General features: G+C 41.6%; 1 protein-coding gene across 2 annotated transcripts in view; it reads left to right on the forward strand.

The window, feature by feature from the left end:
- opcml (opioid binding protein/cell adhesion molecule-like) overlaps positions 1–20,789 on the forward strand; it is a 322,773-nt gene that overhangs the window by 243,224 nt on the left and 58,760 nt on the right. For both annotated transcript variants that reach the window (XM_062406602.1, XM_062406601.1), the window contains one exon: positions 15,446–15,571. In XM_062406602.1, coding sequence (XP_062262586.1) covers positions 15,446–15,571 — 126 coding nt within the window. The remainder of the gene's footprint in view (positions 1–15,445; positions 15,572–20,789) is intronic.

Raw genomic sequence — 20,789 nt, forward strand, 5'->3', positions numbered from 1 at the left:
GTCCACAAAACACTTTTGGAGTTTCTGGGGTAAACAGGGTAGCAGCCGAATCCAAAACAATTGAAGACATTAGTGACCTATCTTCAGACGCATTACAATAACAGAGAAAAACATAACCTGCCTCCATACTGCTTGTGTGGTGTCATCCAAGTGTGAGCAAACCCCAGGTTCATATTGGACCGGAAGGTCATTTACAACTTGTTTTTAAGCCTAGAAGTCCACCAGAAGTGGCTAAGCTCCGGGACTTTAGCATTTCTGACCACACCTGAATGAACTTCGTCGAAAGATATTAGTGGACATTTTGGCTTAAAACTTGGTGTAAAAGACGCCTATTCAAGTCAAATATGAATGACGGGGCTTCCAGACACTTGTATGACACCACACAAACAGCATGGAGATATTTTTCTGGTTTGTTTCTGTTGTTTTTTTAAGTCTGAAGATAGTTCACTAATGTCTTCAATTGTTTTGGATTTGGCTGCAACACTGTTTACGCCTGAAACTCAAACACCCCTCCATCCGCACAGTGATGAGTAGATAATGAGTGAAACATCATTTTTGGCTGAGCTATGCCTTAAAGGACCTTGTAGGTGAGGGGTTATTTTTTTATTCTATGTGTATTGAAGCTAATATAGGAGAAATTTGATTTATTATCCGAGTATTGTCAGGACATGTGCTGCAGCTTTTTGGACAAACTGCTGAGTGTTTAAGGAGTTACTGCTAAAGCCCCTAATACGGAATTTCATGAAACAAATATGGACGTCACAAAGATGTGGACAAATTTTGTACCTTTTTTGAGACAGGAGGTGTCTGACTTTTGAAATGTTACGCAGTGAAAGAAGTCTGTCGGGGACGGCAGTGAGTTCTGTGGGATTTCCACAGTGCAGAAGATCTTTGACAGAAGATTCAAACTTGCTACTATATTTGTTGGATAGCTGCGTCCACATCATTACTTGATAGGCCAGCCACACACAGAGCTCTTCCCCTCCACAGAGCCTATAAAAGCCAGCAGCGCCACACAACACAATCATGTTGTTGTCAGAGCCACTCTGTCCACAGGGATACTAGCGTATAACGTTGTTATCTATGATCATATATTCTCAGCACCCACTGGCCGAGTCAGAGTGCACCCAGGCCAGCTAGATGCACACGGAGCAACCACTCCTCTCGCTCCTATACAGATTAGGATAATGGTGTACTCGCTTATCCCTACAAACTAGTATCATCATTGCATTGGTTATAATATTAATTGAGCTTTAAGAGTCACTATAACAGTGAATGCATTATTTCACTGTAGGAGGTAGATTGAACAGCCTCACTAAGGTAAGAGCTACACAATTAAGTTCCAACTGTTACATTTAAAATTATTATTTAGCATTTGCTTTGCTATGATTCAATTCAAATTTTGATGGTCATAATTTTGCCACTAAATCGTACACTTAAAAGGGAAATTCACTCTTTTTGAGGCTGCTTTCAGTATGTTAATTCAACTAACACACTTAAAGGTTGGCTACAGACACACTGTCTTATGCATTTAGACACAAGGATGTTGGAGATGGGTTAAATAAATGATCCATGTTTAGGAAAATGGAAAAAGATAGAATATACTACAGTAATCTACTAACATTTTATGAGAGAAAGTTTGAATAGTTCCACAATAGAATTACCGCATTGCATCTGTATGCCTTGTCCAACTAGTACCGTTTCTTTCTATATACATTTGTTTTCCAGAGTCATAAAATATCAGTCTGACCTCTACCTTTGACCAGTGATCTAATCTAATAAATTCATCTTTGAGTCCAATTATCAACTGATCAAAAGTTGAAGACATTTTCCCAGGATACATCACATTTGTTTTGAGAGGTCACAGTGACCTTGCCCTTTGACCACCAAATTCTAATCAGGTCAATTCACTTGTGGTGATGTAATGAAATCCCTTATGGGCAGACCTTATAACCTTCACAGGAACATGAGGTCAACATGACCTTGATATTTGACCTTAAGGACATCTAGTCAGTTCATGTTTAAGTCCACGTGAATGTTTGTACCAAATTCCCTCGAGGCGAGATATCACATTCACATACAAACATTCGGATCGACATACAAACAGATGGACAACCCAAAAACATAATGCCTCCTGCTACTGGCTGTTGGAGGGTGAATATTCCCTGTGTAAAGTAACAGGTTTAAGGTGCATAAGACAGGAGATATTGAAAAAGGTCGACCAGCACCACTACCCATCATTGTCAGCTCATCAATTAAATGAACACATGGCTGGAAGTCTTGATTTACAAGGAATTAAAGGCACAGTTATCTCAGCCAGCATGTATGTGGCTCTGCTCTCATGCTGATCACAAGGTAGTATATTTATGCAGTGCATCATACCCAGCCATTTGGTTTCACTTCAGTGCCGCTGTCATTACTTTGGACTGGATCCTGGAACACACGATGCAATGGGTCCCAAATGAAAAGCTGCCTTTGAACTGAGAAAGCTTGGCAGTTTGAAGGCATGTGTTGCCGCTTGTGCCTTCTACCAGCCAGTGGGAAAATCTAACCTAGTTTATTTCTACCACACCAAAGCATGAGCAGCCCCCTAAGTGTTTTATCACACTTCCCAGGCTGGAAGGTTTGGAGCTCTTTCTTCTTCTGTCTCCTGGAGTAGGGCATGCCTCTGAATTAACAATAACCACTGACAAGAACACTGAACGTAACCAAGATATCTGTGGTGAATGTCTATTGTCCCAAGATGAGATGGCAGATTGGAAAACTCACATGACAGTGATTCCTTTGATGTTTCAGTTGCATGGTAATTTGTTATGAAAGAAGAGTTAGCATCCATTATGGATTTGGTGAATGTTTGCACAGGAGCAGAGACTTTGATGTGAGATGTCAAAGGTTCAGATTCAACCTACAACGATCTGGAGCACAGATTTTTTATGTTCATTAATATTCATCACAAATCAATTTTTGGGTTTGCTTATATTTTTGGTGTGACCTGTTCATTGTGATTACAATGCAGCTGTGATTCGAAGTCTTTGCTGTTGTCCTGAGTGGTGTTTAGAATCTTTCAAAATCATACTTGGGGCTGATTGAGTGCATTGATGGATATAAAGTATGAATATGAAACCAATAGATGTGTATGGGAATAAGTTATATTGCTCAGTAAACTACCATGTCATTGATGGGAAAAGCAGGTGGCTCTCAGAATATTACAATTGCACATTGAAGTCTCAGAAAGCCTCTAGTGAGGCAGAAGACTCTTAGCCTTTGCTTTTGTCTCTACAAATTCCCAAAACATTTGCTGCTGGAAAGTTTCCATCTCATATACAGAGTAATGAAGCAACTTCGGATTATTATTCTTACTATACTAGATTACCTGGCAGCAACCACACCAGGTCCAGCTACAAACCAAACAGCCCTTTATACTCCTTTGTTGTAGACAGGCATGTTCTTATATATTTTACAGCCTGTGTAGCTACAAATAATGAACATTTAACCACTCAGGGATAATACATCACATACCTTGCAGTGTCTTTTGCAGGTAGGCAAACACAGTCATACAACATACTGCTCCATTAAGCAGTTTACAACACCAATGAGAAAATAGAGTGGACTAAATCATACTTTGCAATTGTAGCTGGCTGCAAATCTTTATGAACTTCAGGGCCTGTTCTGCCTCATGACTGTGCTGCCTGTTTCCCTTGTGCGTCTATCTGACTTCTGACTTGACATATCCACCTCTCTGCATTCCTGATGAGGAAGAAAAACACTTCTTTGGTGATCTTCAAACTAATTTTATCAACAATAAACATTCATTATTGACAGGCTCCCAGTGGACGATGCAGATTGTTGTATCGTCCTGCTAATACACTGTCTTAAACTGCGCAGACACACTGCAGATCTTAGTCAGAGAACACTGTACCTTGGTTAGCAGAGAGGAAACGAGGACACATGCTGACCAAGGTGATTAGTAAGACCGGAGCCGGTCCTGACCTCCCTGTTACCCTGAGCAAAATTCTACTAAGGGGCATACTCCCACCTGACCTGTGAGCCATGTAAACCATTTGCCATTGCAACACAGTCACACCTGACACCCCAGTCCCCAACTACCCTCCACCCCCCTACAAGACAGTTCCCTCCATCTGTTGGCCTCAGAATGAGTAGACCTGCACAGCAGAATGAGGTACAAACAAACAGTATTTATTAAACAGAATATTTGATACAGAATTCCGAGATGAGATTAACTGAACTAATACATTTATAAAAACCTAAATTGCATTAAATTAAATTAAACACTGAGCTTTTCCTAAAGAAAGCTGTCTGATTAACTCTGGCTGTATCGTAATATAACTGATCTCATAACATGGGAACCTGAGTCAAAGTCTGTAGCTTTACTCAGTCAACTGTCAGAAATACCTCGTTTGATTCACAAAGTAAATGTGCAATTCAAAATAATGAATAAATTAATAATAATAGCTCCAACATTTGACACCCCCAATATTTGTTAAAAAGCCACCATCATGTATGCACATACAAATATTCATGTATATACAAATCTGAGAAGCTAAGAAACGGCTGGAATCAAGCTTCCTGTGACAATAGCCAACTGTGCACACAAGAGAGCATTAGATAACAAAATGAATAAAACAGGCAACATCAGATAATGTAGGTGCAGCCCACTGTCCTGGGATCAGATGTAGGGACAGACAAGTTTTTTCATTTCCGTATCATCCTCATTGATGTCAATGTTTTCTTTTACTTTTCTAGAACTGCCGGTCTTGCTTGTCCTGTTGCCACTGAACAAATATGATCAACAATCTGTGCTTGTGAGTGCTTCTGAAACTCTCAACAACAGGACGGACCATCACACACTTATGATTAACCTGTATCAAACAAGACAGTTGATATAAACAACAAGGAACGCTGTACTTTTAATGTGCAGTGCATAATACAGCCAGGTTCTCTTCTCCTAATCTTTATCTAGTTTCACCACTATAAAAATATAATATTTAGTAAATATAGGCTATTTCTGCATACATCTTATTGTATCAATATCAGTGCGAACCATCAAATGATATATATTATTATACAATACACATTGAGTTCATATGATAAAAACTCTATATTTTCTTTATTTTCTTGTGATTACATGTGTGCACTCCCAATACTAACTTTTCAAACTTGGTTAGAAACTTTTATAGAATTTGTCTGACCCTTCAAACCCAGTTTCTTGAAATCCCTTCTCATTCTTATGAAGGATAGTTCCAACACACTTTTCAATTTTCCATTGTCCGACCACAGAATAGCCATCAATGTCTTATTCATATTCTGACAGACAACAATGGACGATACTGTACAAGGTATTCTACACCATCCTGTCACTTCTGCCCTGTATCTGGTCTTCTGTCTGTGAATGAAGCACATTTACCAACACAGTGACAGTTATACAGTTATATATATATATATATATATATATATATATATATATACATATTATTACTAAAGAATCACATCAGGCCTGATGTTAAATAAACACCCAGGGAGATCATCCGTTTCCTCTTTGGGCAACCTCTTGAATCCATTTTCTAATTAATTACTGGCTGTAACACCTTGGCTGTGCCGACATGAAGACTGACGTGTCCCCAGGCCCCAAATCACATCCACCAGCAACAGCCACTGCGGCAGGGGAGCTGTGTTTTTAATCACCTGGCCACTGGTATTATCAAGCTGGAGGAGCCATCACCTGCTCTGCACACAGATGCTTGTTCATTCATCTCTGCCCGAGGTCAGTGTGGCTGAGAAAGTGGTGCCTGCTGTGTCCTGAAACTGCCGCGCTTCATCCCTCCACATTTAGAGCCTCTTAAAGGCACCACATGTTGCATTTTACCCTCAATGAATCATTACCACATTAGTTCTGTGGCATTTGTCTAATTTGTGTAAACAAAAGACGATTGTGTAACAGCCACTCCACTTCATTCAGCTACCATGCAGGTTTGGCAGGAAGTCCCCTGGCCCGTTTAACAGCTGCATACCTGCTGCATGGAATATCAGAAAGTGTTTGGCACATAATACACAACATTACTCCGATGTCAGTCTTTAAAGCAGTTTGAAAATAGTTGTGAAGAGACAGAGACTGCAGTGTGCGGGGCATCTCACTTTGCCATTTGCGTTCACGCGTGCACCTTCTGCGGAGAAAATACTGAGGTACTGCGGAGTTCAGTATCTGATTATCAGCTTTACAAACAAGATGAATGAGATCAGAATGAGAATAACGATACATAACCTTATCGCTGTGCATCCTGCAAACAGCTTTGTGTTGCTGTGTGCTTTGATATTCCAGCCAATTTACAGCTACTTTACATTGAGTGACTTGGTATTGTCTCAGGTGGGATGTTCCATTTGCCCACAATGACAGAAGTGGGGAAATATGGATTGTTCATACCTCTATAAATGTATGTAATACTCAAAGGTTATTCTAAATCATTGCTAATATCATCAGAATATTGTTTTTAATGTCAAGTGGGTTCATACTCACATTCATTTATATGTTGAGTATTTTGATCTTGGTGCCCCCTTTTTTTCCACTCCTTTCAAAACAAAAGCATATGCTGTCTGGTGCAAGGTTTTTACAACAGGAAACATCTTTAGTCCACAGTGGTGCCAAAATCACAGAACATGAAAGTTTCCTTGTAGGAGCTTCAAAAGAATATCGGAATCATTTCAGAGAACAAATGGTTATCTTGTTCAAGGTTCCACCATTGTGGCCAACAAATTTGTTCAAAACAAGATTACTATGCTGCCAATATCTGATTGTTAAAGACCAAGATCTTTTCGGTCTTCAGGTTCTCAGCAATGAGCTGAAAAGCCACTTCAATACACACTGTCAAAAGAAGAGAAAAGAGAAAATGTTAAACATTAAATCTGATTTGACTTTTTATTCAACTTTTGAATGGTCACATGCCGAAAAAAAGTCAGCTTTGTGCTGTGTGAATGCCCCGTTGAATCTTGTGTAGTTTCCACTCAGCAGAGATAAAGTGAAGTGTTGCAGGATAGGCTCTATAAAACTGTGTGAATCATGTGCAATTTGCAAAATTATTGATCATCTGTTAAATTAGTCAACACAATTTTACCACTTTAAAAGAAACCTTGTATCAACTTGTTGGAAACTTTCTATTGATTTTAACTCCCCCAAAAATCTTTATTTTACTGACCTCCAGTTTCGTTACCTCCCACCTTGCTGCAAAGATGAGGTGACATCACTGCAGAGTGTGGTTATTGGTCATGCAGATCTGCCCTCACCCATCACATAGACTGGCTCTGGTCAGAGAAGAGTGCAGGCACAGCTACAAGGACAGTGAACCACTGCATTTCACCTGGTTGTGATGGAAATCATCCTGAGATTTGAAATAATGAAATTCTCAGACTGGAGTTGCCATTTGGCCTTTATAATAGTAAGCTCTGCAGAGTTACACAACAAGCACGGGTGATCAGAATGGAACAACTGGCTGCAAGTTCTAAAAAGCCAGGACTTATACCTAGAGACGTTTCACAAGACAATATGAAAAAAATAAATAAGACATGCCACAACTAATACAAAGAGGTGCTTCATAAAACGTAATATGAAAAAGATATGAAATCCTCCTCTGTGTCTATCTGTTGTGTCCGGCTGCTTTAGCAAACCAAGGCCACAGCAATGAGACACCTGGTCAGTTGAATTTTCCCTTACATGGGATAGGGTTTTCTTCCTAAAAATGTTCTCTCTGGCATGACATCAATTTATTGCCCAAAGTGAATTTTTTCTAGCCTCCTTAAAATTTTATAAGAAAATGAATATTTCTGATTATTTAGTTCAAGCTTCTAACTAAGTTTTGATGTTTTATGAGAAGATATAATGACCTGGATTTGATAGTATATGAATAAAAATGACCATATATTTCAATCAGGAGACACTTCAATTGAAAGTTTAACTTTCTCTATTGCCATGCACACCAAAAGGGGACCTGAATGTGATATAAATGGAGTTATAATGATTGGAGTGGGTAAGGTTATGTAGAGGAAACTCCCCTCGAGTCTGGACACTGGCTGTGGTGGATGAGGGGATGAAGAGAATCTGAAGATGGTAATATAATGAGGAGGGGATGTGGATATGAAGACTGGAGGTGAATGTAATGGAAGAGGTTCACAGCCAATCCCAAAAATGACAACTGGCAGCGAAGGAGAGGAAAATAGATTTAAAGTTTGACAGTAGCACACTGATTGATTGATTGAGATCAAGCCTAAACCTCACTGAATCACCTACAACACCCAGAGAGAGAGAGAGAGAGAGAGAGAGAGAGAGAGAGAGAGAGAGAGAGAGAGAGAGAGAGAGAGAGAGAGAGAGAGAGAGAGAGAGAGAGAGAGAGAGAGAGAGAGAGAGAGAGAGAGAGAGAGAGAGAGAGAGAGAGAGAGAGAGATTGATTTTGATTTTTCAAGCCACTTTTATTTACTCAGTTTTCAAAAACACAAGTTACATCAACATAAAAACAATATTCAATCCAAAATATGACCAAACACCAGCTTATCTATTGTCACAGAACATAAAACCTGCTTGAGGCACCACATCTTCTCAAAATCTTCTACATTATTTGACAAAATAAAGAAAGAAAAATCAGTTTTCAGCCTCGCCTTTAACATTTGTTTAAAGATGCAAATAACATCTACATCCAGTGAGTCTTCAAGTTTTTTCCTCCTGGAGAGATAGATCGCCATCTTTGCTTGACCCAAAAAAAAAAGTTGAAGAGTTGACTTTTTATTTTGTTTTTACTGTTGTACTTGTAACCCAGGATGAACATTTGATCTGTGAAAACTTCTTCAAATAAAGCACACAGGTGAGTCAGAAACAGAAACAGTGATGAGAGTCGACCACACTTCAGAAAACAATGAAGAACTGTCTCCCTCTGTGGACAGAAGGGACACGTAGCAGCAACTTCAGAGTTAATCACCGAAACAAAAGCATTTACAGGAACAGCTCCGTGTAGAACCCTCCACTGTAAGTCCCCCCCCCTCTTAGTCAGCGGTGGTTTGTACAGGGCTCTCCACTCCGGCCTCTGAGCCTCCGTCAGATCCAGATGAGTCCTCCATGGAGAGTCACTCCGGGCTTCTAGTCTGTCCTGGTTCAGAAACTTCACTAGTAAATAATACATTGTTTTCCCTGTCATGGTGCTGAGTGTATTACCAGAGGCAGTTTTTAATTTCAACAACAAACCTTCACATTTTATCATAGGAACAATTGTTAACTCAGGAAGAGGATCACTGGTGTCCGGCTGAATGAGTCCATCCCGGTAATCAGTGATCAACTGAAGTTCAGGGTGAGTCAGCTGCTGTTTCCAGCCTCTCAGCAGGAAGCTGACCACCCTGACTGACCTGATCCCCAAACGTGAGGCCAGACCTGCAGCGTTGTCCAGGTGAGGGCCACACACCTCCACCACATGGTCCAGTGTGAGGACCCGGGCCTCGCACAGTTTTTGATTCAGGCCTGGTTCTGCAGCACACCGGAGCCGATTCCCGTGAACCACTGGCTCTTTGAGGAGCCAAAGCAGAGAGTCAGAGTCTTTCAGTCTGCCCTTCTGGAACATTCCCCACACTCGGAGCAGTCCTTTGTAAAAAAGTGGAAGGTTGTTCAACTTACATGCATTCACATCCATTAGAAACCACGACTCAGCCAGGCCTAGCTCACCACACCGCTCGAGTATGGCACGGGCTACTGGTCTCCAGACCAGGTCCAAAGGACCAGTAAGGAGTCTCTGGACAAACTGGAGTCTGAAAGCGGCCCCCCTACTCGCCAAGTGGACAAGGCCATGTCCCCCCTCCTCCGTAGGTAGAAAGAGGACACTCTGTGGGACCCAGTGCAGACGGTCCCAGAAGAAGTCCACCATCACGGCCTGTATCCTGGCCAGCAGACGTGCTGGGGGGTCCACACATGCCAGTCGGTGCCACAGCATGGAGGACACCAGGTTGTTTATAATGAGGGTGCGGCCTTTAAACGACATGTGTGGACGAAGCCACTTCCATTTTTTAAGGCGTCCCTCTACCTTCTCTAAAACATTATCCCAATTTTTGCTTATGAAGGTTGCATCCCCAAGATAAATACCTAGATATCTAAGACCCTCTTTTTTCCAGGTCAACCCCCCCGGTAATACAAGTTCTCTCCTCAGCTCAGTTCCCATTGCTAAAGCTTCACTTTTTCCCCAGTTAACTTTAGCAGATGATATTTTACTGAAATTATCGACATTTTCAACCAATTTATCGATGTCCTCTTGTTTTTGAACAAAGACCATGACATCATCAGCATAAGCAGATACTTTCACAGTTTGTGGACACCCTGGGAGATTTGCACCTGACAGCTGTACCCTCAGTCTGTGCAGGAGCGGCTCTATGGCTAGAGAGTACAGCATGCCAGAGAGGGAGCAGCCCTGTCTGATTCCCCTCTGGACTTTAAAAGGAGAGCTTAATCCACCATTAATCTTTAAAACACTCTCAATGTCACTGTACAAAGTCCGGATCATGGCTATGAGACCAGGGCTGAACCCAAACACCTGCAGCACCTGCCACAAGTATCCGTGTTCAACCCGATCAAAAGCCTTTTCTTGATCTATAGAAATAAGACCAAGTTCACAGCCCGATGAACCAGAGAGGTTCAAAACATCCCGAATCAGAGTAATATTGTCAGATATCAGCCTGCTGGGCACACAGTAGGTCTGGTCTACGTGAATGACCTGCTCCATCACTTTTCTCAGCCTCGTTGCCAACACTTTGGATAAAAGTTTATAGTCCGTGCAGAGCAGAGCCACTGGTCGCCAGTTCTTTATTTCTTTAAGATCTCCTTTTTTGGGGAGAAGGTTGAGGACCGCTCTCCTGCAGCTCAAAGGTAGTTGTCCTTTGTTGAAACTGTCTCTGAGGACCAACAGCAGATCTCCTCCAATCACAGGCCAGAAAGCCTTGTAGAAGTCAGCAGGCAGTCCGTCGATACCCGGAGCCTTGCCGTTCTTTAACCTCTGCAGAGCAGCATGTAGTTCTACTGCAGAGAGCTGTGTGTGTAGCTCTGCACTGACCTCTGCAGGCACCTTGGGTAGACCCTCAAAGAACGGCTGTGCCACCTCTGGTCTCTCTTGGAACTCCATCGCGAAGAGGTCCTCATAGAAACCAACAGCATATCTGCGAATCTCTGCAGACTCCTGCAACAGCTGCCCCGTGTTGGACCGCAGGGAGGTCATGAGTCTTTTTTGCCCGTTCTTACGTTCGAGGCCAAAGAAGAAGTGAGAGGGAGCATCCATCTTGGCAACATGCTGGAACCGGGAGCGAACCAGAGCACCTTGAGCAGAAAAACCCAACAGGTCTGACAGAGCTGACTTTTTGTTTTTGAGAACTTTAAAATGTTCTCCGTCTCCTGTGGATTCTGCTAAATCTCGCAGATCCACTATTTCTGTCTCCAGAGCTTTCATAGACCTGGTCATGTCTCTCGTGACATTGCGAGTGTACTGTAGGCACAGATTCTTAATTTGACCCTTTCCTATATCCCACCACTGCTGTAATGAGGTGTAGTCAGATTTAGTTTTTGAAAAATTGTTCCAAAACAAAACGAAAGCATTTTTGAAAACATTATCTGACAGCAGGGCTACATTGAAATGCCAGTAACTACTGCTGCACTTAATATTTTTAATGGAAACTGAAACCTGAACGAGTGAATGGTCTGAAAAGCCAACTGGGTGTATGGAGCAACTCTGAAGAGCATTGGCCTGATGTTTGAAACAATAAAATCTGTCCAGCCGAGCCATAGATAGAGTATTGTCTCTAGTATGAACCCAAGTGTACTGACGCTGAGTGTGATGAAGAAACCTCCAGGTGTCACACAGATCATTCTGTTCAATCAGTTTGACAAGACACCTCCTGGAGGCTCCATGAGGTTCTGCATGGTTTCTGTCCAGAGCTGCATCAGCCGTGCAGTTAAAGTCACCACCCAGGAACATGTGACCTTCACCACTACACGAGTTAACAGCAGAGTTCAGAGTGTTTAGCAGAGTTACTCTTTCTGTGCCTACAGTCGGAGCATAAACATTTATGAAGGTTAGTTTTACATTTTCAAAGACAGCCTGTATTTTTAACAGGCGACCCTCTACAATATCCTCTGTTGCAGAGGAAACAGGTAGAAAGTCCCTGGAAAATAAAATGGCCACTCCAGCACTGTTACTGCTCTTATGGCTGAAGAACACCTGCCCATCCCACTCCTTCCTCCACGAAGCTTCACTCTCAGGTGTGCTGTGTGTTTCCTGGAGAAAAACAACATTTAACTTCCTGATTCTACACAGGCTGAACAGAGCAGCTCTCTTCACATCTCCTCTGGCACCATTCATATTTAAAGATCCCAGCTTTATGTCACACATGTTGAGGATAAGAGAGGTTAAAACAAACATAGAGGACCACACAGACAGAGGAAACAGACAGGTTTTTCAACATCAAATTGCTATTTGGGCTCGGACCTTTGACATTAGTTTTTTAAGACGATAAGTTTCCTGATCAGTGAAGGTCGGTTGGTCTGGACCTTCAGAATTCCCCATGTGATACTTCAATGACTTGAGGAAAAGTCCTAAATCTGGGTAGAAGTCCTCTACTCTAACCATTCTTGTGCCCTTAGTATTTTGTAAAAACTTCCTGATACTGGTGAAGGTGTAAAGCCTCTCTACATCCTCCTTCATGTTCTCCGGTGTTTCTGTTGAAATGTCCTCTGACTGAGAGGAAGAACACGGTGGGTTTATCTTAGATACTTTTTTTGCCTGGTTACTATTTGTCTTGTTTTCAGGGTTTTTTCTTTTGGCTGACAGTTTTAGGAAATCTTCCTCCATCAAAAAATCCTCCTCATCAGGGAGCTCTGCCTCTGCTCCTCTAGTGGATGTGTGAGTATATCTCACCTCGTTCTCTTGATGGACGTCCTCACTGTCCTCCCCCCGTGAACCTGGTGTGTCCCCCCGTGGCTCCATCGGGACAGTGGCCCCAGCATCACCCGAGACAGGCGGGGGCCCCGATGCAGGAGCAGAGGAACCACCCCCGGCCAAGGCAGGCAGAGGCCCCGACGCAGGAGCAGAGGAACCACCCCCGACCAAGGCAGGCGGAGGCCCCGGTGCAGGAGCATCCGAGCCACCACCCGCCAGGGCAGGCGGAGGCCCCGACGCAGGAGCAGAGGAACCACCCCCGGCCAAGGCAGGCGGAGGCCCCGATGCAGGAGCAGGGGAACCACCACCGGCCAAGGCAGGCGGAGGCCCCGATGCAGGAGCAGAGGAGCCACCCCCGGCCAAGGCAGGCGGAGGCCCCGATGCAGGAGCAGGGGAACCACTACCGGCCAAGGCAGGCGGAGGTCCCGATGCAGGAGCAGAGGAACCACCCCCGGCCGAGGCAGCCGGAGGCCCCGATGCAGAGGCAGCCGACTGGCCCCCACCGGCTCTGTCTGGGCACAAGCGGATCAGGTGTCCCTCCCTCCCACAGCCAAAACACTTCATGTTCCCTGAAGTTACATGCACCGTGTAGTTATAATCCTCAACTTTAAAAGTAAACACCAGGTTCAACTCCTCCTCACTTTTCTTGAGAACCATAAACACGTGTCTCCTAAAAGACATGACATGTTTTAGACGTGGAGATCTACTGTGAATGGGGATCATTTTTATGGGGGACATTAATTGTCCATGTCTGGCCAGTTCCTTCTCCAATAACTCATTCTTCAGGAATGGGGGGACATTAGAAATTAGGACCTTCCTGACCGGATTTGCCAGGGACAACACAGGTGTGAAGGAGCCCTGAATCACCACTCCCCTCTCCAGTAGCTGGTTAGCTTTTTCTACGCTCTCTACAAACACCACCACAGCACTGTTCATTCGTGAGGCAGACTTCACACTGTCATACCCCACAACCTCACCCACAGCCAGACTGACCTCCTCCACCGAGCAGTCCACAGCCGGACACAGTTTGATGCCGTGTCGGCGTGTTAGCTTGTGGAGGCCGGAGCCTCCACCTGCAGCAGCCATGCTGCACAAACACAAACACACAACTAACAACTAAACTACTGCTCCTGACCCTGTCACTCACACACAAACAAAAAACACCTCTACTACAATTGCAGAGGGAAAAAAGAGCAAAGTAAACAGGTAGAAATATATAGTTTGAAACAAACTTTCTCCAGCTCACTCACCAGACTCACTCCCAACATGCACTCCGAGAGAGAGAGAGAGAGAGAGAGAGACATGATCCACAACATAACACAACACTGAGCTTCATTACATGAGTTTATAGACGTTATTTCTAAAACCATGTTCCTGTGTTCAATGAGGAAATTTTGATTACTGGAATAAGGAAATAAAGTCATTTCAGCATTGGTCCTCATAATTATTTTAAATAAATGTTGTGTGTAATTATCCTTCACATACTACTATTCATTTCGCCATCAGTTGTATTGACATCATCCAGTTTTGTGAATGGGTGCATCTTTAATGTGTAAATGTCTGAGGAGAAATGGAGCATACATCTCTAGTAATTACTTAAAGAGAGACTGCATAATTGATCTAATTTTCCCAACAATAGAATTGTAGAGGCGATGTTAGTTTAACTGAATCATATTAGTAGGTTACTTGTTAAATACTGGTTCCATGTCTACAGCAGATTGTAGTTTTGTATTTGGAAAGTGATCAGAATAAAACCATTGACCAGGTTTTAGCAGAACAGACTAATTGAACCACTAAATTCAAAGGACAATTGAATGCAGACCAGATAGCAAAATAGTGTTTTGCTATTTATTTTTAAAAGATTTTAAAGTTGTTTAAATAAATCATATGTGTTCAATTGACATGGATTCTTACTCATGCAGACATAAAGTACTCTAAACATCATTACAATTTTAGCATTAAGCATTAATGAAGCAAGTACAGTAAAATAAAAAATTGAAGTACATAAAAAAGGACTTCCTAATCTTTCTTCAATGAGCATCCTGCTCTGAAAGATGTCAGTTGTTATTAATGAAGTTCAAGTTGATGCGAGTTAGTTATGTTACAGTGTGCGCACCTAATCATTCCCCCCCCATATGATATGAGAGGAAGTTAGTATACAAACACACACACACACTATCACACAGATCAAAGTGCTCCGGTCAGACAGATGAAATCATGTCTTACTACAAATCAGTCGGATGCTTGTCTAATGAGCAGTTTGGCAAAGATGCGAGAGGAAGAAGCAAATCAATCATGTATAAAACCACAGTGAGCCAGAGAATTGTCAGATTTGTCAGCTAATTTCATACTAATTGAGTCCCCAACCCGGGGGTCGTTTTTAACCTCATCACTGTTCTGAGCATGTGGAATGGTGAGTCCCTTGCCCACGTGTCATTAATTAAGATATAAAGCATCAATCATTGTTCTCTTTCTGCCCTCAGTACCCGCCAAGATCACCAACATATCAAAGGACATCACAGTGAACGAGGGCAGCAACGTTAATCTCATGTGTCTGGCATTGGGTCGACCTGAGGCCAGCATCATATGGAAGCACCATTCACCAAGAGGTAAGCTACAAAGGCTTGTTATTTATGTTATTGCATTTTACTTTAATCTCAAAACCCTGTATTCTGCCATCTCATCCACAGGTAGAGTCAGTGTAAACAGGATTGTTGGGTTTATGTTAATTGTCAATCTTTAGTTACTATTTGGAGCCACAAAGGTGGCAAGTTAATAAGTGCAGCATACATTTGGGAGGAGTCGTAGATTTAAATTAGTTCTTTACATATTACGATTACTATTGTTTGCATATCTGTGTCATCAATCCGATAATTCTTGCTTCAACTCCGTACTCTGAATATTTCAGAAAAATGTCCTTGTTTTCTTTAACTGCCGAAGGTTCACCAAACACATGTGCCAGGATAAGCTGCAGGATTGATTTATTGTGAAGGTGACTTGACCCCTACACCTACACATGTGTCAACACTTGAATATGAACATTCAACTACGTGCACGACAGCTATTTACCTCCAGCAGAGTATGAATCTGTAGCTTTTGAGTTAACATTAGGCGAGTAACAATGACTATAATCAGACTTTGATCTATTGACAATGAGACATTGTTTTATTTTATACTTGGTGGATTTGGGGATTGAAGCTTCACAATCGGTGGCCTGACAGGACCCTACTCTAATCAACCATGATTTTGGCTGGAGGCCGCAGCTGGTTTTGGTCGGTTCTGTTTTGTTGGTGCCTCACAGCCTGAAGAGAAGCCAAGAAGCTCTGCCCTCCCCTGTGTGTGCAGGCATGTGTGTTCTGTGTTCTAATTGTGTCGGCTTTATGCTTCCCACGGAGCATTCAGCAGGGTGAGTCATTCTATAGAATCAGATGTTCAGTCTCCAACATGACATGAATGCTTACAGCACAGCTGTTCCTCCTTCTCTCTACATTATCAAGAAGCAGCCCTGCACCACCTCAGCCAGCTCTTGTCAGTTGGTTCCTCAATATTTACCAGTCAAAGCCATTCCTTTGAAGCACATTGCAATTACCTTCAAAACGAATAAATTTAAACGACCACTGGCCAGATGGTCCCATTTACAGTCTGTAACACCCCTCTGGGGTCTCCGCCCACTTTCATGATTTTTACATACATATAATCTGGCACTTCTTTGGTATATTTTTTGGCAATTTTACCCCTTTTACATGTTTATATGGGTAAAAATTTCAAAATTCTGTGTAATATAAACTGTAGCAGAGACATGTCCATATTGCTGGTGAACCATGAAAATGTCGGCTGATGAGTCACAGTACAAAATGCTGATATTCTTTTGTTCAGTGGAACCTTATCTTCACTGAGAATATTTTCACAAAGTCACAAAATAAGAAAAGTAGAAGTGAAACTCGAGGACCGACATCCTGAAGATAAAAGAAGCTAAATAAAGATACTGAATCATTTTACTGAAGACACAGTCAACATGTTTTCTTCTGTTTCACGAGAAGGAATATCATAGAAGATATGCCACTACGTGGCCATGTGGATTGAAACTGCCCCAGCAACATAATATGGGGTAATATTCCAGCAAAACTATTGACGAATGTGAGTCTTAATTCGTATGTGTGTAATCAGATTTTGTGAACGTGTAAAATAATCTCTTTATGTGTAATGAGATTTGGGAATGTGTAGATGGATCTGAAAATATCTATTAAGAATATGTGTGTGTGTGTGTGTGTAATCAGATTTAAACATGTGTAAAGAAAATACCTTCAAATATGCTTCAAGATTTGAAAGTGTTTTGATATCTGAAAACGTGTAGCCAAATCTGTAACATAGTGATATTTATTAGGCCCTGTGCTTGATTAATTTTCTGCTTGTCAGATAGCAGTTAGGTTAGGAAAAAACGAGAAATGCAGCCGAGCGCAGTGTTTGCCTCTGCAGAACCTAACTACAATAATGGCCCCATCACGTCTATTACAGATATCTCAAATCTGCGTAGAGAAGGAAAATAAAGACTTCAGAGATTTGTGAATGGAGTTTGGTGAGACGCAGCTACAGCCACTACAAACTGCTATCACCACCTAGTGGTATGAAGGCTGCAGCTACTGAAAACACAGACAAGTCACTACATCAATATTTGCAAAAGAAAAGCCCATTGAGAGGCCGGCTGAGCAGAAACTGATAACTTTGAAGCTAAATACTTTCAGCAATTTATATCAATGGATGCGTTTCCAGATTTGTCTTCACATTTACTGATATTAATACAATTTATACCCATTATACATATTTGAAGATATTTTATTTACACATCTATAAATCCGATTACACAGACACACACATTCTAAATACAGATTTGCTGATTCATGTAAACATTCCCAAAACTCAATAATCATTTGGCGATTATTTAACACAATTTCAAATCAGATTACACACTAATTCACACACAGATTTTAAATACCGATGTGCAGATCCATCAACTGATTCACAATTTTCATTACCCACAGATGGAATGAGATTCACATTTTTCAATAGTTTTGCTCCAATAATGGCCCCATCAAGAAACCTTACCTTCAGGAGCAAGAGTAGTGGCAAATTAAGCAATTGAATCACACTTCAAAAGTAATGCACAGGCATCCTCAGCCAAAGACCTGGGAAGTGTGTGTATGTGTGTGTGTGTGTGTGTGTGTGTGTGTGTGTGTATGTTATCAACAGGAAAAGATAATGGGTTATCTTACTTGACATTTCTCTGAGTTGCACTAATGAAAAGGCAAGATGTTTGGGCAGCCAAAGAAATTCTCACAGGGAGTCAGAATCTTAAATGTTTTTCCCACTGAGTGGCATTTCCCTGACTAGCTCCTCACCGTTTGCTTTTCATGTCTGTCCCCAGCGATAATGGACCGTTCCCTCGGAGGATAGTGTTTGTGTCTGTTAGTACAGGAACTGAAGTGAGTAGCCTTCTCCCTGAGTTAAACCACATTTTCTAAGAGATTTCAAATCTGCCGTTCAGCCTGGCTTGCCATTTGATACTTGTTTTTTTTTCTTGGCACACCATTTTAACTTTCAACACTCTCACTTGTGTCAGGAACATGAGCAACTCCACTGTTATGGCTGATGATGAAGGAAGAGACCTCACTGTTCACTATGAGAACTGACAAGTGACATGAGGCAACATGGAGGAAATATGGAAATACTGGAACAATGTAAGACTCAGATGCTGTTGGATTCCCTGTAACTATGTTAATATGAATTCTGGTGCCGTCTCACGGTCGAATGATGGGAGGCGCTGAAGCCTCCACAGTGAATGCCAATAAATCGTCCAACAGCGATGGTGACATTGGTAAGAGCTTCTCAGAGTACCAGCCTTTAAATGAACAACCACTGTGGTTGTTTATTTAATATATGTACCCTGTCAATTCAAGTGTCACCTTTATTTTCTGCACTGCAAGACTCAGTCCCCATTTCAACTCCATTGGGACTACATCAATTATCAACAGTGTCCACTGAACCCCTGGCTGCGGGCCACTGAAAGGACCAGAAGATATATGGTTGGAGAAAACAGTTTATTCAGTGGACAATACAATATGGATCCTTTGACCCATTAAGACTCATTAAAGTTGAGAGGTTGTGAATGTACACCCTCACACATGTCAGTTTGTCCTTTTTCACATTACTGCAGACTGAAGCGGGGCTGTAATCTATGTTCTCCTTCAATGCTCCTGTGACTGAGCTGCTGTTATTGGCACTGGCTGTCACTTACAGTGAGAAGTTGCCACATGGATACCATCTCATACAGTATGTAGTGATACCACAGAAACAAGAAACTGCTGTTATGTGACACACACACACACCTTTACTGATTGTTATGGTGCTGTGTGACACCATCGTCTTTTAACCCTACACATTCTTTACCTCTACAAATTATGTTTGTACATCCCGGACATTTATTTTTAAAGAGTTCTACCAGGATCACATTTGATTTATCTATGGGCCTATATATTTTCGTCTAAGCCACACTGGCACCATGTCATTAGGGATAAGGGTGTCTGTCAGCTGGACCACCATTTGCCAGTCACGTTTTGCTGCGACTACTGTCTTTACATGAACACCCCATCTCTTGAGTTATTCTCTTCTTCGTTTCTGCTTTTTTCTGAAAGCTTAGAGTTGTTGACATTTTCCCAGGTTTCACTTTTTTGTTTGTTTGTTGGTTGGTTGGTTTGTTTGGACGATTACGAAAATAACTACTGGAAGGAGTTACATTTTCGCCTAGGTTGGGACAAAGGCTCTTTTGTCATCAGGATTTTTTCCCCACTTTCTTACACATAGGGCATTTTTTTTACTTATTACAAAGAAAATGATGCATAGGCACAAAATATAATTTTTCCACAAGAATTGTTTTGTTGACTGAGCTATAAGGTCTGATTGAATTCAGGGGGACTATTGGGTCTTGAACAGAGGTATGCGCTCTTCTGAAGTGCTATTGTTTTTTTATATTCTATAAGTTTAGAGTTTTTCTTTTGAAATTCAGAATATGAGTAAAATGTTGATCCCCCAAAAAGTTGTAACTTCCTTCTCTGCCTATACATTATGTGCCTGCTAGCTCATTGCTTAGCAGCAGTGTACATGGACACCAGGCTTTTACAAGCGTGTACACAGGCTTGTAATTCTTTTAATTTTCATCTTGGGCCATCATCAGATCAAAATCTTAATATTGACAATGGTTTATAATATGATAGCTGCAAAACTATAATGATATGTCAATCAGCTCCATTTGTACTTAGTTTTTGTTCAGTGTAAATGAGCAGATGTTATCAAACAAATTAAAGTGTGACCCTGATAGCCTGCTGGCATTAGCATTTATTCAGAATTTCTTTGGCCATTTGAAGACTGCAGGCATTTGTAAATGGTTGACATAGATAATGTTTTTTATATTATATATTTATAAATACAAGATTTCCAGAACCTCAAAGTGGGTATTTTTTAAATCTTGTTAGTTAATGAACATTGTGCTCATAAGAGAAAATAATTGCCTTTAGGCGCTTTAGGGGCCAAGTATGCAAACAACTTAAATGATAAAGTTAGGATACACAAACACATATACACACACACACACACACACACACACACACATGCATACAGTAAAAAAGCATGTCAAAATAAATTATTCAAAGAAATCAATATTTAATTATTTCTTAGGAAACCCATGCTCATTTCCAGCAGACATTATCATTCTTGTGGAGATGGTTGACATCCACTTGATGAATCTTTCTCCAAAATTTCCTCTGTTTTTGCTCT

The sequence above is a fragment of the Platichthys flesus genome, chromosome 15, assembly GCF_949316205.1.
Source record: "Platichthys flesus chromosome 15, fPlaFle2.1, whole genome shotgun sequence".
Taxonomy (NCBI): domain Eukaryota; kingdom Metazoa; phylum Chordata; class Actinopteri; order Pleuronectiformes; family Pleuronectidae; genus Platichthys; species Platichthys flesus.